The 26,486-nt window shown below is 43.4% G+C and overlaps 2 protein-coding genes across 2 annotated transcripts; one reads left to right on the forward strand and one right to left on the reverse strand.

Annotated features, from left to right (window-relative positions):
* Positions 1–246: 246 nt before the first annotated feature.
* On the reverse strand, positions 247–9,002 carry anxa11b (annexin A11b). Its single transcript, XM_083687038.1, has 15 exons — positions 8,845–9,002; positions 7,206–7,634; positions 6,934–6,968; positions 6,437–6,583; positions 6,027–6,114; positions 5,820–5,914; positions 5,598–5,711; positions 4,577–4,667; positions 4,266–4,345; positions 3,679–3,735; positions 3,414–3,507; positions 2,725–2,820; positions 2,547–2,605; positions 1,967–2,089; positions 247–1,370 (listed from the first exon to the last, which is right to left on the reverse strand). The coding sequence occupies exons 2-15, from the start codon at positions 7,624–7,626 to the stop codon at positions 1,311–1,313; spliced, it is 1,560 nt and encodes a 519-aa protein (XP_083543164.1). The 5' UTR covers positions 7,627–7,634; positions 8,845–9,002; the 3' UTR covers positions 247–1,310.
* A 2,516-nt stretch (positions 9,003–11,518) lies between these two features.
* On the forward strand, positions 11,519–24,969 carry LOC310817526 (zinc finger CCHC domain-containing protein 24-like). The gene is made up of 4 exons (XM_083688161.1): positions 11,519–11,996; positions 13,988–14,188; positions 23,496–23,660; positions 24,827–24,969. Exons 1-4 carry the CDS (start codon positions 11,760–11,762, stop codon positions 24,938–24,940), a joined length of 717 nt encoding a protein of 238 aa, XP_083544287.1. The 5' UTR covers positions 11,519–11,759; the 3' UTR covers positions 24,941–24,969.
* Positions 24,970–26,486: the final 1,517 nt, after the last annotated feature.

Here is a 26,486-nt window from a genome sequence, read left to right on the forward strand (position 1 = left end):
TGTCTTACCCCACCAGATCCCAACAGCTTGTTATACTCCATTGTTTGATTAAATCTAGAATTTTGATTTCAGAGACGGTCAGTCCTTGCATCCATAGCTCAGACTATGAATTTTGGGAGTGGGTACATTTCTCCAGCCCAATCCCTCATCTGTTTACCTAAAGAAACTGGCAGGGTGACCGCTGTGTTGTTGGTCGAATCCAACATTGCCCCTTAAAGAAGCAAACACATTATCCAACAAAACATGGTCAGTCCAACATTTTAATTGGCGTTTACAAATCCTGAGCGACATTGATGTTAGTAACTGGTAAAGGCCACACTTTTGGACAACAAAAGCAGCATTAATATAAGTCATTCAGTCACACTGCATTACAATTCTCCAGTTAACTTCAAATTATTGTCAAGCCTCATTGTATCCATAAACAATCTCACTTTGTGGGTATGTGGTGCCCTCTACTGGCAATAAACTATACTGTACCAGTTACAGATACAGTATGCAGATTTAAGTGACAACAAAAAAAATAAAATGTTTCAAAGAGTGACAGAGACCAGGATACTAAGCTGCCCTCAAAACAAGTGGTACTGTAGAGAAATCATTGAAAGAGTTTCACACAACAGCCTTTGGATTTTCCTACAAATGACAACATTGAGGCAACGGATGCAAATTATATTGTGAGTAAAAACAGAAAAATCTGAAAGAAAGGCATGCTATTGAGAAGAGGATAGTAGTTAACAGAATCATTAGCTTTCTTTCTAGACGAGACTAATTTGCATAGAATAGTAGTCAAAGCTCAAGCTAAGGACACATGACACATAATACATGACAGCTAGAGTTGACACAACGACTTTGAAATCTAGAAATATCAATATATATATTTAGTATTTGGCAATAAGCTAATATACTGTAATAATTACTTTTTAAAGTATTGTATTTTAGAATAAAATGACTTTACGCTACAACTTGATATATAATTATACGTCATGATTAAAAAAAGAAACATAAATTTGAAATAAATCAAGACTACACAATATTGATTGTATGATTGTAGGAAACTAACTAATGTGGCATTCTGACTCAGCAGAGGTGAGGTTGTGTACATGTTGTTGTTAGGTTGTGTACATGTTGTTGTTAGGTTGTGTACATGTTGTAGTTAAATCTGTGGAATGGCGCATTGGCGAGAAACTAGTAAAAAAAACAGACATGCACATCACAGGTTATATAAGGTCCTGGTACATTCTTAGGATCATACTGCGTGAACTTCTACACTGTTCAGGTATGAGTGTGATGAGTAGGATTCTTCTTATTCCATCCTAGTCACTTCCCCCACACAGCTTCAACAGCATCTTCTGGTAGTCACCTGAGGTGTCACCCTATCAGACAGAAAAAATGTAAAGAAACATAACAGCATTTAAATATGTTATTATTCATACAGACATTTTACATTGGCAGTCGTAAAGCCAGAAGCCTTTTTCTTTTTTTATAAATACAGCACACCAGTGGTTCTGGACCAGGGCTCGTGGGTACGTGGGAAGTGGTTCTACTAGGCTTATCCAAAAGGGAGTACTCAGGAAGACTCGGAAGAGTGTACGCCTAATAAATAATAAATAATAATAATAATAATCTCTTTCTTTCTTTCTTCTAGCATTGTGACTGCCAATGGCCCCTGGTCCTAGCATAGATACATTTTTCTTTCTTTGATGACTGATGGACAGATGATTCACTTACTTAAACAAATGTATTTGTTGCAAGTCACTTTGGATAAAGGCGTCTGCTAAATGCCGTAAATGTAAGGTAAATGTAAGGTAGTTTGGGCAGAGTAAAATGCGATAAAATGGAGGTGCAGAACACACTCTCGACCACGTTTCAAAAGCTAGATCAAGAAATGAAGAGGGAATATCGACATGGATCGATGCTAACAGGCTAATCTTCTTCGACCAGTAGTTTGAATTGAGTGGGAGATGCTTACAGAGATATGGGTGTACAGTGATTTGCCGTAGGCCTGCACATATGCCTGTCGGATGTCCAACATGTCCGCCTCGGAGCGGGTCACCATGATCCGAATCAGGGTCCTGTCCTTGGTCCCAGCCCCCTGGAGGCACACAGAGCAGGGTGGGATCAGCCCACAGTACTATAGGCTTCTTACCTGTAGCCCTCTGGAGACTAACAGGCCCTACGGCACATTTACATTTACTAATAACATTTACATTTACTAATAACATTTACATTTACTAATAATACAATATCTTTTCAACCGTTTGCGTTAGAGACTTACTCATTTTAACGTTGGTTGGAAAGTGGAAATATGATGAAATGCATCCAATAAAAATTCTGATTCTGTATTTTTTGTCTTTATTACCCATTATCTACCTATAGACTGTCCCATTATCTACCTATAGACTGTCCCATTATCTACCCACAGACATAGATAATAATGAAAAGTAGTGAATGCCTTAGATTCCAGAGGGTTATTAACACCAATGAAGCATGTTCTCATCAGAGGACACAGGGAGTAGAAGTGGCCTTTCTAAGAGGAGCTTCTTTCTTACCTGCATGGCTTTGTGGAGCCTCTCAGCGAAGTAGGCAGGGGTGTTCCTGATGCACTTCACTGGGAAACAAGAGACCCGTGTTGAAATTGCAGATAGGACATATTTAGGCAACAGATCCCAAATGTGTTACTCAGACTCAGTGAAAAGACAGAACTACGGACAGACGGACTTAACTTACCCACAGCCACCATACCACCCTCCACATTCCCAGACATCTCTCTGCAGATGCTCTTCTCGATGTCTCTGCCACACATCTGCTGGTACTCATGAAAGACTAGCAGGAGCAGGAGACATGGGCAGGATGGTTATAACTGTGTCGTAAGGCATTATAACACACTGCTGAGGCCTCAGGGTCAGATCCCATTCATTAACTCATTCAGTGCCGAGGGTGAATAAAGTCGCCCAAATTGTCAACATTGAGAGCCAAAGGGCAGACTTTATTCACCAAAAATGCATAAATGATGATGCTTCGTTTTGTAGCCAATCAAAGTGTTGTTGCTAGGTAAACACCACATAGAACACTCTAGGTGGTGAGTGTTCCTGAATTCCGAGGCAGTTGTGCTGACTGTCACATTCTTTCTCTTTGGAAACACGGGTGTCAGGAATGTCATTCAAACTATGAAACAGGCAGTTTCAAAACACATAAAGGATTGTGGGTAATGTGTATACTATATCTGTTCAGAAAAAAAGATGTGTAGAAGTGTAACTAGGAACTACAATTCTTGATGGGGAAATGTAACTAGGAACTACAATTCTTGATGGAGAAGTGTAACTAGGAAATACAATTCTTGATGGGGAACAGCAACAGCATTATTCAAATACAAGGCTATTCAAATATCCTTGTGTTCTGTACTGTTTTTTATCTACCTGCTCTCAGGTGAGGCTTGCTCCGGGCACAGAGTATGGCGTTGAACTGGGACTCATCAGTTCCTACTTTGTTTTCTCCAGCAGCATACAGTTTCTAACAGACAGCATAAAAAGACAAGACATAAATGTCTCAGAAAAGAAACCACAAATAATGTTTTTTTTCCCTATAATGTAACTTTCCCATTACAAGGAAAGGACTTTCTATACTCTATACACATCGTGTGGCATTTGTGACATTCTAACAATCTTTAGAGCCGGTTTTCACCTGAGTGTCCTGTTTGGCCATTGAGACGTCAACAGTTTCCCTTTCGTCACGGTTACCCTAAAAATAAAAACAGGAAGGTAGATTTTGGTTAACTAGAAAATATATTCCACAGGGAAAAAACCCTGCAAGTCATTAACGGTGGAATACAGGGGATATCTTGGAAGGAATTTGAGGCATATGGAAACATCTTCCCCCAATTTCAGCACAGTAATTGTTTCCATAAACCAAGGACATCATTACTGTGCTTTTCTGACTCGGAATGGGAAGTGGATACAGCCGTGGCTTATCTTGCTTAACGGTTTCATACGTTTCACAAGTTCGGTTTCCTCAATATTTTTAGGCATTACTGTGTTCATTTGATCTAAAAACAGGACATTCCAGAAATGTTAACAAACTTAAAGACACAAATATTTGTAGCCATCAGATCGTAGAAATTGCAAGAGCACAGACTGTGCAGAGAGGCCATTGGGATTAGGATGTGTTTGTTATTAATCATTTATAAACGTCACTTTCAAAGAAGGACTGCATTGGCAATTGTGTGTGTCACATCGTCACATGTGTGTGGCACATCGAATCAAACCAGGTACCTGGCACAGTGAAACCAGCAGCCTACGGAAGTGGCCCGAGGTGTCGTTGCTGATGGAATCTTCCAGGGTCTTCCCATACTCTGAAACAAACAGCATTTCATTGGATCAGAGAGCTAAATGTGCTCTGACTTTCTCCCCAACAACAACAACAACAACAATCAAGCTTTATTTTCCATTCAATGGCACTCTGTGTTCCGTCAGAAACGGCGTGTTAAGCACGCTGCTATTGCAGCAAGTGGTAGGACTCCTATGACCAAAAAAGGACATCCTGAAATAAGATCCTATAAATGAGATAGGGGGCACCTACGTACCAGATTTGTACACAGTATTGATCTCTTTGATCTCTGCATTGGAGCGAGATGACAGGATCTCAATCAGGCAAGCTTCATCAGTCCCTGCCCCCTGTCAGAGAAAAACAATGAGAGTAAGAATCATTTAGATAAGACAAGACTACTTCCTGGCTCAACCCGACCCATTAAACAGCAGCAGCATGTTCTCACAGTATAAAGAAGACTTCTCAGCACGGAGTAGGATGAGTAATTCACGCCCCAACAAGTTTGACCTTTAAACCAGGCAGGCACTTCCAACAAATGAGACTGCCTCAGACTACAAGACAAAGGAGTTTTTGAGGAGCGCCTTTCAACACCTGTTGCATGACGGGATAACGTCTGTCCGTGTCGTCTGTTTAAAATTGACGGGGGTTTCGAGATGGAGGCCCACGTGGTGTTTAGAGGGAGGCGCTGTGGAGCCCTGGCAGTTACTTCTCACAAACTGCATGAAGCAGCAACCGCCTTCACTGTGGGAGGCGCTTTTCATGAGCAATCATGAATGTTTTCTTGGCACGTGTACCTGAGTTACGAAAAGCCCTATATGCTGCAAAATGTAAACTGTGGTAGGATGTGTGTTTGAGAGATCTATTGATTGCACATATACAGTACCAGTCAAAAGTTTGGACACACCTTCTCATTCAATGGTTTTTCTTTATTTTTATTATTTTCTACATTGTAGATTAATACTGAAGACATCAAAACTATGAAGGAACACACATGGAATTATGTAGTAAACAAAAAAAGTGTTAAACAAACCAGAATATGTTTTATATTATAGATTCTTCAAAGTAGCCACCTTTTGCTTTGATGACAGCTTTGCACACTCTTGGCAAGGTGTGTCCAAACTTTTGACTGGTGCTGTATTTCGTCAATTTCACGGTTTCCAAACCGAGAGTTTTAACTTATACGTAGCTATTCTTTTAAGTATTCTACTAGGTAAGGTCCCTGAGATAAGTCGCAACAACCACCATGGGGAAAACTCTGGAAAGATCCTGTTACTCACATGTACGGCCTCTCTGAGTTCATGAGCATCGAACTGCGGGGGCGTCTTCAGCATGGCGAGAACCACCTTCTCAAAGCTCCCGGTCAGCTCAGACTTCAGATCGTGGAATAGATCCTGAGTGAAACACGACATCGTTTAAAAGGCCACTCAAGACACAAGACTCCATAACCGTCATGTATTGTTCCATAACAGTGACGGCGCGCGCGGCTGCAGTACCCTCACCTTCCCGTAGGTGGTTTTGTAAGCTGCAACCAATGGCACTCTTTGTTTGTTAGTGCGACTTCCAAGAAGCTGAATTATGGCGCCCTCGTCGGTGCCTGTTCAAAACAACGTGCATCATTGTGACCAGTTCACGAGATTACAATGTCAACAATTCAAATAGAAGTCCATGCAACAAGTGGAGCCCGTTAAACGCCATGAATCACTGACCGAAACCCTTCATTGCCTTGCGAAGGACCTCCACGTCCCTCAGTGGATCAGCCCCGGGGAAGTCCTTTATCGAGCCCCGGTATCCTTTCTGGTGACAAAAACACTGAACTCAAACAAGGAGGTACTTGCTAATATGCAAATAAAACATTGATGTAAATTTGCACCAAGTCATTTCCATCTTTTTAAACTTGCTTTTAATCTTTAACTGTTTTTATTGTTGTTTTCACTGACTGTGCTTTTGTTTTACTTTTTATTTATCTATCTATTCTTGTTCTCCATGGGATGTAGTGTCGAGTACTGAGAAAAGCATTATATAAAATAAATGCTTTAGTATTATAATTATTATTATAACATATTAAGCATCCATAACATATCCAAAAGCACCGAAACCAGAGATTCTCAATTCTCACATGAACAGGAGATGCTTGAGGAGTTGATGGAGCCCCTCCTCCGTAGCCAGGCATGGATGGGCTCTGCGTCGGGGCTCCGGGGTAGCCCTGCATGGGCTGGCCTGGGACAGGGCCCCCTGAGTACCCCTGGGGCATACCTCCACCTGGCTGTAGGGAGAGGACTGTTATCAATTATGTTATCAATTAGGACTGTTATCAATTAGGACTGTTATCTATTAGGACTGTTATCAATTATGTTATCAAGGACTGTTATCAATTATGTTATCAAGGACTGTTATCAATTAGGACTGTTATCTATTAGGACTGTTATCAATTATGTTATCAAGGACTGTTATCAATTATGTTATCTAGGACTGTTATCTATTAGGAAATGGAAACAACCCCAGGGTCATGATAATCAGCTCAGATGGTGTCATAAATGACACGGGCTGATTTCTGAACAACGTGTCATGTTGTTAGTTTGTAGTTCACAATATGATAAATAAGAAGACATGTACCATCCCAAAGCCACCAGGAGCGCCGCCCCAACCACCTGCAGGGTGAAAAGTGGAAAGAGACAGAGATTGAGACAGAGATTGGTGTAAGAATATAATCATGGGAAGAAGAAAAAACATAACATAAAAAATAATAATGCTGTAAAAATCATGCATCAAAAAGTCATAAAAGACCATTTTGTATTAGAGTCAAAGATGGAGGAGGGTTCTGACAGGTTCTCACCTCCTCAAAAACAAAAGCAGCCACATTACAAAACAAACATCGGTAACCTTACCTCCTTGAGCTGGAGGCATAGAGGGATAGCCTCCTGCCTGGGGGGGCATTCCTCCCGCTGGGCCCTGGGGGGGGAATCCTCCCGCTGGGCCCTGGGGGGGGAATCCTCCCGCTGGGCCCTGGGGGGGGAATCCTCCCGCTGGGGCAGGGTAGCCACCAGCCTGGGGTGGATAACCTCCTGCTTGAGGTTGGGGAGGGTAGCCTCCGGCCTGGGGGGGGTAGCCTCCGGCCTGGGGGGGGTAGCCACCAGCCTGGCCAGGGTAGCCTCCAGCCTGGCCAGGGTAGCCCCCTGCTTGGGGTGGGTAGCCGCCTGCTTGTGGGGGGTAACCTCCGGCTTGGGGGGGGTAACCTCCGGCTTGGGGGGGGTAAGCACCTGCTTGTGGAGGGTAGCCACCGGACGGAGGGTATCCAGGATAACTCATTTTGGGGGCTTGGAATAAAACATAAACTGTCATGTACTGGTTCATCAGAACAGTGTGCAAAACAATGCTCTACATGGCCTCATTGTCTTTCACATTTATACGCCCACTGTGTCACAACATTACAGAAAACAATGTGATCCTTCTTTCATTGGAAATTCTCAAATAAAAGCATGGCCAGTCAAAACACAGATATTTTCACATGTCCAGATTACCAAGCATGGGATGGTTGCATAAGAGTAGGAAACTGATTGTTTTGAGCAATTCCAGTTTCCCCTTCAGCTTCCTTCCTTTTCAAAAAACACTGTGTCGGGTGTGACATCACACCACTCCCAAAGGACCAGTGAAAGCAGGAACACTTGGAAAAATCACTGAGCAGATAATTTACCAAGTATATGCCTGGGCCTACACATGAAAGTCAGTGGGGAAATCACTGGGCCAAATGTGGCCTGGGATCAGATGAACAATCCAGAGATTTCCAATAGCTGCTTGCTAAGAATAGAGACTCCAAGACCAAGCGGACTTTTGAAGGACAATTAGTTGTCCCCGATGCCGCCCCTCCCTCCCTCCCTCCCTCCCTCCCACGACCCCACCCCATCACTTCGCATAAGACATTCCGGGGTCTTCACGGAATAGCGCCCTAAACGCTGAGCTGGTATCTGCGTAAACAGGCCGCCGTCTAGGAGCCGTTTTAGTTCATAGTAAGCAGAGCTATTGATTGAAGACAGTGCAAAAATACTGTCGTTGCTTATAAGAGAGAAAACGGCGTTTCGAACTGGCCTGCATGAAGCAGCGACCGTTGATTCTCAGATTTCTCAACAACAAAACTCCAACTCAAAAAAACTCCATAACTCTGCATCTAAACATGTGTTGTTAATCCTATCACTACGACATTTATCCCAAGTCTATTAAGTGTCCAAAGGTAAGCCCAGTTTACAGTAAACCCAATTTACAGTGTACGACAGTGATTTAGATGCAACGTTACACGCCTTTCTCATCTTTTCTACGCTGATATCGTTTCTGTTCCCCGGAGATGGTTACATAACGTCCGAAAGCCAAGTACAGACCCTATAGAAGTTATACCACAGCAGCCTCCTAAATCCTGAGACAAAATGGCAGCTTGAGATTAAACCACTACGGCCTAAGTGATTTTACAAAGTAGCTCACTGGTGGTGGAATACGGGGAAAAACGTGAACAACGTATAAAGGGTAAACGTTAACCTGATCAAGGCCGTTCATCTGAACACGGAGAGCTATTTTCACAGAACGATGAGTCGAACGAGTCACTGATCCGCCAGTTAATTAGCTGCCTGGCAACATTTTAGCAGAGTATTAAATTAGCCCAAATCTCGAGATGTTCTATAGATATGACAAGGTGATTTGTAGGCTGTCGGAAGCGTATAAACAGCAGACGCATTCAGTAATCATTTGGTACGGAAGAGAAGTGTCTTACTTGTTCAGTGGCGACGGTGGAGGGTGATTCAGGAAGGGCAGGCAGCGCAGTGTGCTCTCTGACTGTGGGTGTGGGTGTGTTCTCTACAGGACTGTTTACTCCCCGGCTGAAAGAGCCTCTGCACAGCACAATCAAAAGTGCAGTTTCAGGCTGGGATTGTTGGAAAAGTCGTTTCAGAGCATTACTACAGCATACAGTATTCAGCATATAGACCAGCCCTATAAAAGCATTATTGTAAAGACCATATACTTATTTGAAAAGTCGTTTCAGAGCATTGACTTTATAGTATCCCTATAGTCTAATCCTGTAACAGCATTCGTGTATAGGCCATATACTTGTTTGAAATGTGTGTGGAAGTTTTTGTTTTGTAAACGTATTTTTATTTGCTTGGTAATGATACCCTTGTGTTGTAATGACTGTTTAGGCCTATTGCAGTACCCTAGACTGTACCGGTAATACAGGGTGTTATTTTCAGATGGGTTTTAAATGTGCAGCATTGCAGTTTATTAGCATTATCACCATGAGTCATCACACAAAACCAACTTTTAGTGTAATCAGTGCAAACATACTGCAAATCCTATGCATACATTATATAAATTATCTCTTTGAAACCCACTCTGTGTGCATGGTAAGGTACAGGTCATTAGGTAACTTAATCCTACGTCAGAACAGTCCCACCCTCTGACTCACTCTCTATCGTCCTCCTGTAAACGTCCCCTAAACCAGTAGGCCTTATGGAAACACGTGACCCAACAATAAAAATGATTTATGATCAATTGATGACCAACTCGGAAACTCGCACTTCCCACCTGTGATCGTTCAAGTGATCGGAAACTCTTTACAACATGGAGCCCGCAGGTGAGGCTGACGGCGGGCAGTTAGAACAACTTTAACTTTCAATTGTGGAGCTTTGCAACTCTCCCAAAACGCACCTCATGACCGAAAACAAAAGTCAGTGTGTATTCAGCAGCTTAGAAACACATTGTTGTTCTTGTTATTGTTTCCACTGGCTATTTCCATTCCCTTGTGAAAACCCTGCTGTGGTCGCGGTCCGTTCTGCTTGACGTGACGTCAGAGAACTACAAGTCGGAAACCCGGTGCTGGAGCAGGACACTCGACTTTAATAAACGTGTAATTACGAGTTGAAGGACTATTCAAGTCGATTTTCCCACTCATATTTCCAGTTTCTGACTCGTCATGAATGCACCAATCACCAAGCACTGTCCACACGGTGTCACATAGGGATTGGTTTCTGTCCCTTTTGAGTTGGCCTGTCATCACCATAATAAAGCCTCTTCATCAGAGCAAACGGCTAAACGTTTCATTGTAGTCCGCCACGGACAGTTTAGGAGAGGCAATGTAACGTAGGCCTATTTATTTAATGATTGAAATGAACACTGTATAAACAGAACGTGTGTTTTACTTTTATAATGTAAGTCTTAATAATACTAGAATAGAGGTTACAAATGAAGGTCGCAACAGGCTACTCTGGATAACACAGTTAGACCGTGGTATTCGTGGTATACGACCGAAACACGGAAATTAACCCAATTAACCGATAAAAACAGAAGCACATTCATCAAAAATGGTTTGAAATTACTATAAACAAGCTGTTTGTAAAATGTATATTATTTAAATCACATAACATCATCGATATATCATCATGGACACTAGATGGCAGTCATTCCATAGGTGAAAAAGTATAACCATTACTGCATGGTGGAGACTCCCACTCCTCCACCATGCAGTAATGGTTGGAGTGCTGCAGGTAGGCTATGTGTATGCAAGGCATTTTATGTTATACTCATATTAATTCCTATATCATATTTTATAGTCACAGTCATGATAACAATAATAACATACATTGTGATAAAATCCAATAAAATGCAACATGGTTATGATGGTGATATTACCCTGGCATTTACTGTGCGAAGTATAACTTCACTTACAACAAGATCAATATGAAGTTTAGTTATATGTGTTATGTCAAGTATGAGTTGTGTATTGGCTTACGAACATGTCATGTTGTGTTTTACACCATTTATATGGTTTTAACAGAGCACGTGTCCTTCTGTACATAGACAAGAAAATCACAGCACAATTATTGGTTTATTATAACAAAATAATAGGAAGCACATACATATGAAGAGCACATCAACTTTTACTTCTTACAGATTTTACCCATATGAAATGTATTCAACATGTTGTAGGCCCACCCTCAATTCCCTCAAGTTGATATAATTACCAAGCCATCTTTTAATGAAATTAACGATAGAATAACAGACATATACCGTTATAACAGTGGGCCTACTGGGCTACTATTACTTTGCCACTTGAACGGAGCATCGGACCTCCTATTCGTCATGACGCACTCTGTTTACCGAGAGAATATGGAATGAGCTCACCGCTGCTGCTGGACTGCGAGTGGAGTCCACAGATTTCTGACTGGCACAAACTTTTCGCTCTGTCATGCCTTCACCACGGTCCTCCCGTCACCATAATCCAGGGATTGGGGGATCCCAGAGGACTCCATGAGGTGAATGCAAGGACCTGTTCTATTGGGTTGAAGAGGTCGGATGATTTAAACCAACAAAAAAAAAAAGAAGAAAAAAAATATACACTTTGGTGATTCAATTCAGCAGCGTTTACGGTGGCGCGTTCCAAGACGCGCACTCCTCCAAAGATGAGTCTGATGTCGGCCATAGACGCGGGTACCTCTGTGTACCAACCAGCGCATCTGTTGAACTGGGTCTACATGTCTTTACAAGACACCCATCAGACCAATGCCTTCGACGCATTCAAACCAGAGTCCGAAACTTCCCATCCGGACCTGAACTACACCAAGCGCTCGGCGGCTGATCTGAGCTCAGCGCTGAACACCAACTATCTCAACAACTTCTTGCAACTCCAGAGGAATGAGGTAAAGTCAGATGGTGTGAACTAAAACATGAAATATGTAATGTGCACGTACTGAATACATGTTTATGCTTCACCTTGCTGTCAGCCTATTCTGTGTAAACGTCTGTTATTCATGCCTTGCCATTACAATATTTTCATCAGGCTTTCTTTCTAATTTGTGCAATTAAGATCAAGCTGCAAACATAAAGCTTTACAGTTTCTCACTCAAGTTCTAAAGTAAATAATCCCCATCTGAAGCAGAAATAACTCATGTGATTTGTATACCCACTCTGAAGAGATTTAAAAACACACCCTCTCATTTTAACTACAGAATGTCATACATTACACTATTTTAACATTTCAGTGCGGGATCCAGTGAATCCTGATTATTTGTGTTGAACATGAACCCCAGTAACATGCATGGCTTCATTCGGAGGCCCTGTGGTGATTAGCTGTATGAATAAGCCCTTCTTGTGTCCTGATATAGTACCTGGTGTGTGTCAAGTCTGTTCTGGTGTCAGAGGGCTGCCGGGGAGGCATGGCAGGTTGAAAAAGTGTCTCTCACAGGGTCTCTAAAGCCCAAATGCGAGAGTTCACCTTGGTCCGACTCCTCTCGGTCAGAGGGGTATGCAATGTTCTTTCACTGGGGCCGGCCTGACTGGTGCTCAATTCGATTACCATCCCTCTCAGGACTCTGGAATAGAGACTTGTAGGCCAACGGTGTGTGAAGTAGAATAACACATTCATCGGAGCTGATGTGGAAGAAAGTACATGTTATTTTACTTGTGAGATACGCCTGCGTTAGAAAATTTGGAGAAGTATTCCGTGTATGCCTGGCTGGCTTCTAAAGAAAACATATATCCATGTTGTGCTTTAAAGATATTTCATGGTTATATTTTCCAGACATTCTAAAATGGAGTGTATTGGAGGTGCTCTGGAAGTATGTCACTCACAGAGAGTTTGTTATACGGTAAATCATGCCTCAGTCTCGGCCATGACTGGTGTGTGTGTGTCTGTGTGTGTGTGTGTGTGTGTGTGTGTGTGTGTGTGTGTCTGTGTGTGTGTGTGTGTGTGTGTGTGTCTGTTTCTGTGTCTGTGTCTGTGTCTGTCTGTGTGTGTGTGTGTGTGTGTGTGTGTGTGTGTCTGTGTGTCTGTGTGTGTGTGTGTGTGTGTGTGTGTGTGTGTGTGTGTGTGTGTGTGTGTGTGTGTGTGTGTCTGTCTGGTGGTTGTTGATCACTCCAGGGCAACAACACATGACATGGCCTTGTGGCAGATTGTGACATTGGCGATAACTCCATTCCACGTATTGTAAATACATTCTGTCAACAATAAACAACCCATATCCACAGGCTGTTACTACACCCTCCCTCTGCCCGGTGGCACCGTAGTGCTCATCTCCATAGAAACACAATGGTGTTGATTGTCTTGTCCCGATGGGGGGAAATGGGGGGAAATGGGGGAAAAATGCTTGACAAAGGCATCCTGTTCTTCCCAAGGAAATGGACGCTTTCTGCTCGCACACAGAGGGAACGCAGAGCGCGGCACATCTGCGGGGAAGGCAATAACGTCTACTTCTGTGTCGCGGAGCGGAGAGAGGAGTAAACAGGGGAATCCATCACAGTGTGGTGCTGAGATGTCAGCTATGGCACGGCGGAAGGGCAGAGTAGCGGTGGAGGCCCTGGCCTGCGTCCCTCCTCTCCTACTCAGCTCCCTGATCACTAGGACGTGCACCAAACCATGTTTTGTACATTAGCGTTTTTGTACTCTGTTGGCGTTTTTGTACACTGTTGGCGTTTTTGTACACTGTTAGCGTTGTTGTACACTGTTAGCATTGTTGTACACTGTTAGCGTTGTTGCCTTTGACCAATCCACATTTGGAATTCTTGAACACTCCTTAGATGCACTGGTCTGTTACGTTGACGGTACGCTGATCCGCTGGCATTTTCAGCGAGACACGGCCCCGCCCTCACACTGTACTTAACTCACATTTCGTCCTTTTTGTGTGTCTCTCAGGCCTTGAACAACAACCTGTACAAGAGCTCGTCGCCCTACGGCTCCCTCAACAACATCGTGGACGGCCTCAGCTCTCTCACGGACCACTTCTCTGACCTCTCCCTCTCCTCGGAGCCCCGCAAGCCTAGCAAGCGGCCGCCGCCCAACTACCTGTGCCACCTCTGCTTCAACAAAGGACACTACATCAAAGACTGCCCCCAGGTGAGCTAGGCATGGCCTCTCCACGGCGTTCCCTCTTGTCATTCTGGCAGTAGTACAGTCAGACGTATACAATAAGGCACAGCACAGCCTCTCTGGCCTCCTTTGAAACAGATGCCTTGAGTGGTTTCTTTCTCTGAGCTGCACTTGTGCTGTGCGTTCACATGCGATCCTATTGTGCAGTACGTCTTGATCATGTCGAACTGTGTCACCTGCTGTTTTTGATGTCTGAATTTGTGCATTCCTTTTCTGTCATAAAGGTGATGGAGATTCGGCAGCACGTCTACGGTACATTTAAGAGTTTATTGTACCACAGAATGGTAATCCCGACCAGATGTTAGATTAGATCTTTAAGCCTTGCCTTAAATGTAAGGTGATATGGTTCCCCCGGTAGAACTGTGCGGCGTCCCGCTACTCAGGGGATGAAACATTTCCACAACACAATCTACAGCCGTAGTTGTCTATTGATCATTCTCACAAGGAAATACCTGTCATTAGTCTGATTTAATGGGAAGCTATCGAATGATTGAGGACAGGATATGAGTGTTGTGCGGGGCTAGATAAACGACACATCTATCCAAAGTCTCTGGCCCATCGTTAAAAGGTAAACCGTATATTCAAGAGTTAAAAGACACAGCAACATTGTAAATAGCCAGTCAAACAAACTAGGCAGTAAAGACTTGTCAGCCAAACCGAAAACAGATGACTTCACTTTGTATGTTGCTCACAACAGAGTACAAATCTCATCACCATGCAAAACAACATGATGAAATCCCACTTAGTCGTACAGAGGGCAACTCTGAAAGCTATGTAAAAAGACGAGTACACACTCACTCCAGGAAAATCTTGCAACATCTTGTGATAATTACGCAAAATAGCAGAGTAACTTGGATCACAAGTAATTTATGGTGTCCCTTTGCAGTAAATGCCTCCTTGCTTCATTTTGTGTTGCAGGGTTTGACCCCAACGGGTACCCCTACTCAGATTCAACCTCTCTGATATATAGCTTGGCTGCTGGCTTAGCCCAGAGTGGGGGCAGGGTAACTTTCTGTCATTCCTACACAGGGATAAAGGTACAATATGTTGAGGCTGCAGCTGTATGACAGAATAGGATGTGGTTAGAGAGAGTCACAGTGAGGGAACTTCCCTGGGATGCATACACTACTCCTCAAGTAAATAACTGTAATAATGTTGTACTGTAATCACTGATTTGCAATCATTATTGTCAAGTTGAGTCTTTGCTTATATGTCTTACTTACGCGTAGCTTGTAATCATGTACAACAATATAATATAACGTATTCATCATTCTTATAGTGGAGGGAGAAAATATCTTAGCTTGGATACAGTATCTTAGCTTCAGATGGGGCTTGATTCCTGCAATACCTCTCCCAGGCTTCCACAGTTGGCTGGTTTGGATTCGGGTAGAGGTGGATAGGAATCAAAGAATGTCACGTCTCAGTAGAACTGAAGAAGAAGAAGCAGACAGGACACAGGAAGTGGGTGTGTAAGGTTTGCTTTTACAACCTCTCAGCCAGTGGAGTGGAGTGGAGTGGAGCCCCATGCTCCTGCCTGCTCTGAAAGTCTGGCTTTTTGATAGGGCGTCACAGGGGACATCCTTGGATTTGAGGGAGAATGTTTACGATGGTTAGTGGATGGTTAGTGGATGGTAAGTTAGTGTTTCCAGGATGTCTTCAAGCCATGCTGTCATTATGGGAGAAAAAAACAGGAAAAAAACTAACCCTAACCCTAACCCTAACTCTAACTCTAACTCTAACTCTAACTCTAACTCTAACTCTAACTCTAACTCTAACCCTAACCCTAACCCTAACCCTATCTAATTGGGTGTCAGCCCATGAAAAGCCCATGACTTTAAAACTGTAGCAGTTACCTCAAGCCAAAAATAAAATTGAATCCATGCTGTCCTTTCTATCTGACTGGTTGACTTGCAGTTGATATTTTCAAGAGTTAGGGTAGTAACTTTGCTTTATGAGAGATTAAAGATGTCAAAGGATTACAGAGACGTATTAAGTAACCACACCCTATTGAATGTACAGAGTCTGGAAACCATTTCTGCCGGGTTTCTGTCCTAGGACGATGATGTCACTTTTTATCATGTGTTGCTGAGTTTCAAACCCAAAGCAAAGATTAAGGAGCAGTCTCTATGACAAAGACCTCTTCAGTTCCAGCAGGGCTTAGCGTACTGTAGCTGTAACTAATGAACAAACCGCTTTTTGTTCTCCGTACAGTATTTGGAATTTTCTGAGGCATTTATAGCATGTTCATTAAAGGAGTGTGCTGCATGGATGTGCTTACTGTGCGTTTATAGAACACTCAATAAACACTGGTACACCCACTGGTAACATCAGCTGTCCAAACAAAGAGGTGCAATAGGAATATCCCATAATATTGTCTAAAACACACACACTTTTACACAGTCACTTAATCAAACATCTGCCACAGTGCACCATTCCCAAGCGCCACACCAAAGGACTGCTGATTCTGCTGTTAACCTGATCAGTTCACATGTCGTAATAAAAATGTCACCAGCCACATCAGCCCCCCCCAACCTCCACCCACCCCACCCCCGCCCCCTCCCCTCCCCACCCCCTCCACCACTATGTCATAGAAGCCGACTGACCCTTTAACCAATCAAGCCTCTGAACTCTGGAACTGTAAAGCGAATACACAAGTGACAGTGTGCTGACAGTGAAGGGGGTCGATGGTGGGAATGACCGAGGGCTGAAATAAGGAGCTTATTGTTTCTCCAAGGGTCCGTGGACAGAAAGGTCAGGAAGTCAGGCAGTATTGTTCGCTCTGCAGGGTGCTGCCTGCCTGCAGCTCTGCCTGCCTGCAGCTCTGCCTGCCTGCAGCTCTGCCTGCCTGCCTGCAGCTCTGCCTGCCTGCCTGCAGCTCTGTTGGGCTGCAGCTCTGTTCTATGCCTGACTTTCTTCTCTGTTTGTGTGCAGAGGGACTTCTCGGATAGGGGCGTAGTCTTTCAAGTCAGGTCGGTCAGACATGTCTGGGGGACTCAAAACATTGCTGAGATGTTTTGGAGTTACACACACATTGCTATGGGGCAAGGAAGTGAATAGTTCTCAGAATCTGTTAGACTTTGTAAACTGAAGAAGCGCTGTGTGTGTGTGTGTGTGTGTGTGTGTGTGTGTGTGTGTGTGTGTGTGTGTGTGTGTGTGTGTGTGTGTGTGTGTGTGTGTGTGTGTGTGTGTGTGTGTGTGTGTGTGTGTCATTGTGATTTTTTATGCAGGGCTTAATAAAGTTGGAATGCACAAGGCGTGACATGTTTGATTAATGGACCTGAGAATCCTCTGACAATTACTGGGGTTAGAGATGAGGTCTGGCTCGCTGCTTTGAAGTTTGCTCCTCTCAGAGAGTGGGTCTGTAGTGGCCCCTGCCAGCGTTTGAGTAGCGTGCTACACAGTGAACAAGTAAAACAGAAATCAGGATCCAGATCAAAATTGTCCATTTTAATTCATCAAGAGATTTTGTAGAAAATTGTTGCAAAACCGTATCCCGTATCTATGCTACTAGTGGGGAAAAAAAAAAAAAAAAAAAAAAAAAAGAAGAAGTTTCATAAGAACTTCCTAGTAGTACAGAATGTACTTTAATGTACATCTATGGCTCTCCGTGGCGCGCATTGTGCGTTCATGTCAGCGGAACAATCAAATTCACAGTTAAACGCGCGACTGGGACATCTCAAGCAACACAAGGGTGATTAGAGTTGCTTTGGTCCCTGTGTTTGGGCTGCTGATAAATGGTGTTATCTGGGGGCTGTATGGTCTCTGTTGGTCTTGGCTGCAGCGTCTGCAGAAGCGCAGGGGGATGAGGAAGATAGAAGAGTCACAGGAATGTGGGGTAGACCACTTCTGCACAACCGATGGCTGGTCCTCAAACAGTCAAACGAAAGGAACGTACAAAACGTTCAGATAGTCTTTCTCATTTGTGATGATAGACGTTTTAAAAGGAATTGCAGTTCATAGCCTGTTCACTGTTAGGGTATTAAAAACAACAATAGAAGAAGCAAGCCTTGGAGGATTTGGCTTGACTGTGTTAGTCAAGTATTAGTATGTTTTGGGATGTTTTTACTGGTCTGGACAGAAAAACAGAAAATGAGGAGGACAGGAAAGGGAAACAAGAGGACATGAGTGTGATAGCGTCCTTATCTCTGGTAGAGGATACACTGAAGGATACACTACACTGTCTAGTTTCCAGTGTAGAGGACAGTAGATCTAGATGGTGTGCTGATATGTGTGCAGTTAGCATGTTTTGATTGTGCGTTGACCAAAAGGAACCTGGTGAACTTCACATCTGGTACAACATAAAAACCTCAAAAGAATCACTTTTCCTCTCCACCTCAACCTTAAAGTTTTGATAACCCCGTCTTGAATCTCGCTCTCCCCTTGTGTTTGAAATAAGGCTGGAATATTTTTGCTGCTGTTCCATTTTTGTGTTTGCCTGCCAGCCCACCTGTCCCTGTCATTCACTCTGTGTGAAATGCAATGCTGTTGCACAGCTGTACAAGTCGTCAACTTGACCACGGCCAAAGCCTGGCCGTCGAGAGACCGTGGCCCGGAGAGAGTGTGTGAGATTGCCATCATAGCTTCACATCGATAGGCTACCCTTGTCCTATAAAGGTGACACTATGTCATTAATCCAGAGTCGTATTCCCTTCCACCGAGTGTAGAGTTTGCACTTGTAGGAAGTACTATAACCCTGGTTGCAAGGGACATATCCCCAATGTCCAAACTCAAAACGGATATCCTGCATATCTATTCTAATTTGAAAAGGCAATCCACTTATAATTTGTATCAAAGTTCCAATAAAGATGGTATTAAATAATCTTATCAGTAATCTAGACAAACAGAAAAGCAATCATCTGCTCCATGACCCCCAACTGCTTGGCTATAATCATGTTCATATTGGGGAAAGACAGGTTAATCCTTGCAGATTGGCTGATATGTAATATCTGGACCAATGGCAGGAGACTAGTGTTACCTTGGACACTCAGGCCCTGTTCGAATTCTCTTAAAATGGCCCCCTCCTCCCTCCCTTCCTCCCTTCCTCCCTTCCTTCCTTGCAGGACTCACTGATCTGACCTGACTGTGTACTGGTCAAAGCAAGGCCTTTGAACCAATCCAATCATGTGACTGTTGGTCAAGGAAGGGAGGAAGGAAGGATGCATATCAAAAGTGTTGGAACGTGGCCTCAGTCCTTGTGTGTCTTGCTGTTTCCTTCTGCCGACCACCACACTGATATCTTGGAACAAGGGGAAATGCCATTGTTTAAAACAGGACACAACTCTGCTTCAATTGGCTGTACAATAGGGAGCATCTCACGTCCCATTTCCCTAAATCACTGGCTTGTGGTTAAATGTCATGTCTCGGATCTGTGTTTCTTTTGTGGAAAGGGGGGGAAGGGGGGAAGGAGGGCAGAGGGGAAGGGGGCTCTGGGATAAGAATGAGTCATTGCCCCCACTTGAACGGGGGAGGGGGAGGGGGGGGTTGCTATAGTAGTCGTCCCTCTGCAACCTGAAGAACAAGAGCATCTGACGTTGTTCGTTTTTAGTTTTAAAGACATAAACAAGAGCATTTGCGTACGGATTGTGCAATGTCCGTATTAAAACAGACAGACGTGCGCGGGAGCAGGAATGCTTACCTCAGCGCTCGCGGCAGAGCGCTGACAGCTGGCCGTTGACTGAACGAGGCCGCCGTCAGTCCTTCTGTCACATGACCCTCATCTGTGGGACCGGTGCACAGCGCGGATGCACCGTGTCTGTAGCGGTGGAAATACAGACGCACAGTTTCACAATGGCGAGGAGAGACAACGGGGTCCGTTGGTTCGCATGTGAAATGGTTCAGGTGGGGTGTCAGTCACAATGGTAATGCTGCGCGCTTCCCAGGAGGGCTTTCAACAGTCTGCTGAGTATTTGAAATAAACAATATGTAGTTTATCACCACAAACCATATGAAATGTTCCAGGTTTACGAGATTACATTCGTCTCTAGGGAAACGCTGTAAATTGCCATATGCTATGGGAGTTCCCACAGGGGAGAGGAGTCTGTTGCAATCCTCAATATACACATGCTTTAGGAGGCAAATCTGTTAAAGCTGTTGCATGCAATGTGCTGCTGCAAATGTATATCTTCAAAAGGGATTTTGATCAAAGACAATTTACATAGCTCTGTTTTTCAAAGGCAACCACAGTATGACACTTTTTCGCCAAGAAAACATTTTGGCAAAGAGAGGAAGACGTTCCAATACCCACGTCAAGAGATATTCACAAACATTCAGGTATTCAGGATGGCCGATGTTTCCAAAAAAGCTGCAAAAAAAGAAAAGATGACAGAAGATATTATGTTAGCCTATGTAGCTAGCTAGGTGTCTTAAAACTGAAGATGTACCACAAGGTCTGTCTCTAGCTAATGTCAATCTGTCCGTTTATCTGCTGTATTTTCCTATTGTTAACAGCTGGCCTCCTCTGTGAAGGCTGGATAGGTGGGGGTCCCGGTCCAAACTAAACACAGAGAAGGAAAAGGGCTTTGGGTTTGTTAGTGAGCAGTAATTGACCACATGGTATCCGATGGGTTTAGTGTTCTCATGTTCTTTGGGATGGATGTCCTGTGGGAGCTGGGGGGGAGGGAGGGGAGGGGGGGGGGGGGGGGGGTGAGGGAGCGGGAGGGAGGGTTCCAGCTTGGGAGAACTCCATTGTTTATCCTGATGGTTTCCAGATGCTGGCAGCCAGGGAGGCAGGCAGCCAACCTCCCAGGGCCCACTTTCCCTCTCTCTCTCTCTCTCTCTTGCACCAGGAACGAGGCAGCAGGCCAGGCCAGGCCCGGCCCAGGCAGCCCTATCTGGAACAGTTGTGAAACATTGCTGGAAGCCGGTTAGACCTATCTGGAATAGTTGGAAAAGTCACGCTTTACCAAGAAATAATTTACATTTCATGAGGGGAAAAGGCCACAGATCTAATCATCATTGACATTGTGTTTGACATTGTGTTTGAAATGTGTTTTGTGTGTGGCAATGATTTCGAGACAGAAAGGTTGGTTTATTTTGAAGTTACACGTCCTGGTTTGTTTTGTTGTGCTAACTGGGAACATTTTTAATTAGACAAAAGGGAAGATGTTGTCTATAGGCAGACGGATACAGTAGATTTAAGCTTGAGCAGATACACATCCAACCAAGAACCGTAAAAATATGTTTATGATCCATACAGATGTTGTGGTTCCTAATCACGTTCATCTTCAACCAGAAAACAGCTGTCGAAAATATCAAGGGTGTTTCAGATCCCCCCCTTTGTTTCCCTCAGTACATATGAAATGAGATTTCCACCAGAGGCATCTCCAATTACACACATATGATAGAGAACATCTGAATCACCAAGTTGATATATATATATTGCCAACAATGTGTATTAAGACAATATATCTGTAGGCTACGTTAGTCCAGGCTCATTTCAAGTTCTCAGTCAGTCTGGAAAAGCTGCAGGGCAGTTCAGTGTTGAAATGAAAACATACATTTTTCTACATCCACATCCACCCCCTCGGGCTATCAAATAGCCATTATGCTGCAGTGTCAGTGATTCTCTCTTGTCCACTGTACCACTGCTCTGTTGGAACCAGTGGAAACTCTGAAGTGTTCTGTGCCCTTTGGCACCCTGTTAGCAACAGAGTTTGTTTTGCCGAGTGAAAGCTGTTTCCTCTGACAGGAAGAGATGCTCAGCCTATGGGTGAGAGTCGGTGGTTAGATACCAGAGATACAGGAGGCTATGTATCCTCACTCATCTCCCACAGCGCCTCGCTGTGGCCAGACGTCGCAACTACAGCCCCCAAAACAAACTCATCAGAACCAACACTTTTAGTTGCTTCATGGACATTGTGAAACAGACTGCCAAAGCTCAGGGGGATAAATAACCCTGTCAAAATGATATAAGGGGGTTTGTGGTGCGGTATTAACATTCACTTTTCTATTAAATACATAATTATGATTCTGTCAACGGCAAAGTGAACACTTATTTAGCCCTAGAAATGTGTTCCTCCTCCTACCTAAAGGATGTTCTGTGATAAAGACTATCAATTTTGCAAGCATTTTGGCCGATTGCCCCAAGGATTGGCTTGCACCAGTTCTTAGCCAAGGTGGTTTTAATCTTAAAACCGCATTGTTGCAATGATTTCTTTATGATGGTTTTAGGATTCTCTTGTGTTATACAAGTGTAGAGAGTTCATCTGGGTTTGATTTCCCCCCGCCCCCCCACCAAGTTTTCTCTGCCCTGATTGGTCATCCTGGGCCAGCTGGGAGTGATGACTTAGCGGTTGAGGTATTTGTCCTGTAGGGGGACGGCTGCTCTGATTGGTGGATCTACAGGCCTGGGCCTCCTTCATGGTCCTCTGGGAGAGCAGCTGGAGGGAGGCAACTCACTTCTACTTTTTTCTGAAGTGATTTTTTTTTATCTAGAGATACTTTCTTTTTCTCCCCCCCTTCCAAAAAAAATAGATTTACAGTTAAGTTACCATACGATCCATGCTTTTTAACCTGGCTGTCACTCATTCAAAGGTTTTCCTCTCTCTGCCTGAGTCCAGATTACAGACAGTGGCTATGTGATATAATGGGCATCACTCAACGAATGGCCATGGTTTTAAAATAGCTCCCGGACACAGATAAGGGAGCTGCCTGCCTTTTGGTTTGAGAAGTGTACGTAGAAACACACTAAACATGACCGACAGGATTGGAAAAGTACATCACGTGAAAATCTCAGTTCTGAATATTAAAAGCTGGTGGTTGAAGGCTTGGTGTTGCTTCATAATACGCAATAGCAGGAACCATAAATCAACATTCCATTCCTGATTATAAACTGCTTCACAAACACCCTCCCTCTTGACCACCAGCATGGCTGTTATCAATTGCCTTTATGTTTCAGCAGTGCTTTGAATTGGCTGGCATCCAAAGAAACCAAATATGTCAGCTCCCAACAGTTAAAGCAATGAGAGGCCAAAGCAAAAATGTATTAAAATCCCCAGAGTTTTGCACATGGAGACTGAGTACACAGCATTATACTACTAATACAAGGGTCAAATTGACTAAAACACTGTCACTATACTCACCATGCAATTAAAAGACAATATACGGTATACTCACCATGCAATTAAAAGACAATATACGGTATACTCACTGTGCAATTAAAATATATATATATGCGTTCTTGTCTGATGATGCAGATGTAAGGAACCCTGATTTTGATATATTTGCTGTGAGTTATTTCATGCTGAATGTCATGCTTTACTTTATGTGTCTCCAGGCTCGGCCCAAAGGGGAGGGTCTGACCCCGTACCAGGGGAAGAAGAGGTGCTTTGGGGAGTACAAGTGTCCTAAATGCAAGAGAAAGTGGATGAGTGGAAACTCCTGGGCCAACATGGGACAAGAATGTATCAAGTGCCACATCAATGTGTACCCCCACAAGCAGGTAACACTCCCACTCAGACAGAGAGACACATGAAAAACTAGGAACAAAAAGGCTCTATAACCCACATATGTTCTTTTGCTGCAGAGTTCTAAATGGAACCCAAAAGGGTTCTACATGGCACCAAAAGGGTTCTTCATTTGTCCCTGTAGGGGAACCCCTTTTGGGCACCATGCAGAACCTCTTGGATTCCATGTCGAACCCTTCCCACAGAGAGTTGGAAAAAGGGTTCTACATGGAACCCAAAAGGTTCTAGAGTAACATGGCAACAAAATGGGTTTTGCAAAGGCTTCCCCTACAGGGACAGATTAAGACCCCTTTTGGAACCTTTTTTTCTAAGAGTGTAGGAGAACCATTTGAAGAACATTTTGGCACCAAAAAGGGTTCTTCAAAGGTCTTATATAGGGAGCCCAGTGTGCATACTAATCCATATTGCAGATGCATTTTTTGACATTTCTCTCACGACTGGTCTCACCTCAATGCATCACGTTAATGACATACTGTAACGTATAAGATGAACACTTTATTTAAGGAAGCGCGGCCCTACAATATATACACCATTGAATAGATTTATGCCTTGGAAAATGGATCTTAAATATGTTTTATTGCCTTGTGGTATAACCTGAGGGGGCTTTAACTAACACAAGTGCTGCTTTGTGCCTGCCCTCTGGTCCGTAGTAACCTGGTTTACTATGAGGAAATACATTGGAGAGATGGGAAACAATAACAAAAACAGTACCGACGACCTCGTGGCCGTCGATGGGAAAACATGTTGACCGAGGCTGAGCTGTAGAGAAACTCCCACTGAACCTTCATTTGCTTCTTATCCATGACTTAGATATATTCAACCTGTGTCTGCAGTGACTGTTTTATTGAGTCAAACTACTCTCAGATTTAGGAGATTCGTTTTTTTTCTTTAATTAATTTTTGGGGCTCTCACTCTCTCTCTCTCCCTCCCTCCCCCTCTCTCTCTCTCTCCCCCCCTCCCTCCCCCCCCTCTCTCTCTCTCTCCCTCCCTCCCTCCCCTCTCTCTCTCCCCCCTCCCTCCCCCCCTCTCTCTCTCCCTCTCCCCCCCCTCTCTCTCCCTCCCTCCCCCCCTCTCTCTCTCCCCCCCCCCCTCTCCCCCCTCCCTCCGACAGTGATGTAACTGTAAATGTGTGTTTGTTTAGAGACCCCTGGAGAAGCCTGATGGTCTGGACGTGTCCGACCAGAGCAAGGAACATCCTCAGCACCTGTGTGAGAAATGCAAAGTCCTCGGCTACTACTGTCGTCGTGTGCAATAATACCCCCCTCCCTCCATCAAGGGGGGGCCCCCTCCCTCCATCATGGGGGGGACTCACTCTCCTCCTTTTGTTCTTTTTCTTTCTTTTCTTCACTCTCACTCCTCACTTTTTCTTGTATTCATTTTTTTGGGGTATTCTTAAAGAAAGAAGAGTGCCACATTTCTCTCTCTCTCTCTCAGATCAACGTAGGACTGACACCGACAGTCTTGTCAGATGTGTTTCTGTATATATATATCTCAGTCGCTACATAGAAGACAGGATCATCCACCTGGATGTGCTGTAATACATTTGAACAGTATGGATATTCCCAGAATGTGTATGTTTTTGATGACGATATCACTGTCAGTATTGAAACCCCCGGCCTAGTTGCAATGCCGGCCCTCTCGGCGATGTCTAGTACAGAAGGTTATGTTTACAGTATTCTTATTGCTTATTCACGTATTCCCTGCTAAGTGAGTTGTGAGGATGTGCTTATTCATTTAAAGTCTTAGATTACCTAGGGTTGCACTTTGAGTCAACAGTGCATCGACGTTATCAACTGTGAATTAAAAAAAGGGATTATGAAGAGGTCAGCCCTGGCGTTCATGTCACCGATTATGTATTTATTATTTTAAATCTAACATGTTTCATTTTAAATATACAACTATCATGTTTTTGTATTGTTATCAGTTCAAACTACAATTAAGTACAGTATTTTGTAACATTTTTTTTTTATATATATCTCCAAGTGCTTTGGATCAGAATAATGGATTTACTTAAATGTTTCCATGAAATACATTAATTATGGAGACTGGGATTTTTTAAAAGTATGTTTCATGTATCGTACAGAAAAAGTAATACGAAAACATTTTCTGTGCAATGATTTTGTCTGTATAAAATATGCAACAAATCTCTACTAGGAAGTAAATATTAATGTGTATCTGTATTATTATTATTGGTATAAAAGGATGGTACATAATTTTTGAATATCTGTGAAAAGCCAATACTGTTTTGTCGATTATTTTGTGTAGGAATATATTAGTATTATTACTATTAACAAATATTCTTTTAAACGAAGTGCCTAACATTATCTGTGAAAATGTGTCTTATTTTGAATGGTATGGTCAGCTACCTTTCAAAGACGTGTTTGGTAAGATCGCTTTTAACAAACTGAAGACGGAGAGCAGCACTAACGCTATTATTGATGCGATGTGGGATTGATGAAGGAGGAATGAGTTACTGTATACTCTTTTGAAACCCAAACTACATACTTACTCAACACAGTGTCTTACTGTTTGAAGCAATAGATCAATTTCTTGTCTATTTCAGTCAGAGACATTGACAACGACAGACTTGTTTTGACTTGTGTGTTTTGTATGAAACGAAGGTTCTCTGTCGTAGTTAAGCTGATCGTTCGTACAGTTATCGGACAGGTTGCATGTGCATGCTTTACGTTCTTATCGTCCGGAAGATTTTTCTTTTGTAAAGTCGAACCGAGGATGTTATCATATGAACTTGTACCACACATCGTATCACTATAAAGTAGTTACAGAATAGGAGCAAGTGA

This window comes from Argentina silus (genome assembly GCF_951799395.1).
Source record: "Argentina silus genome assembly, chromosome: 16".
Lineage (NCBI taxonomy): Eukaryota > Metazoa > Chordata > Actinopteri > Argentiniformes > Argentinidae > Argentina > Argentina silus.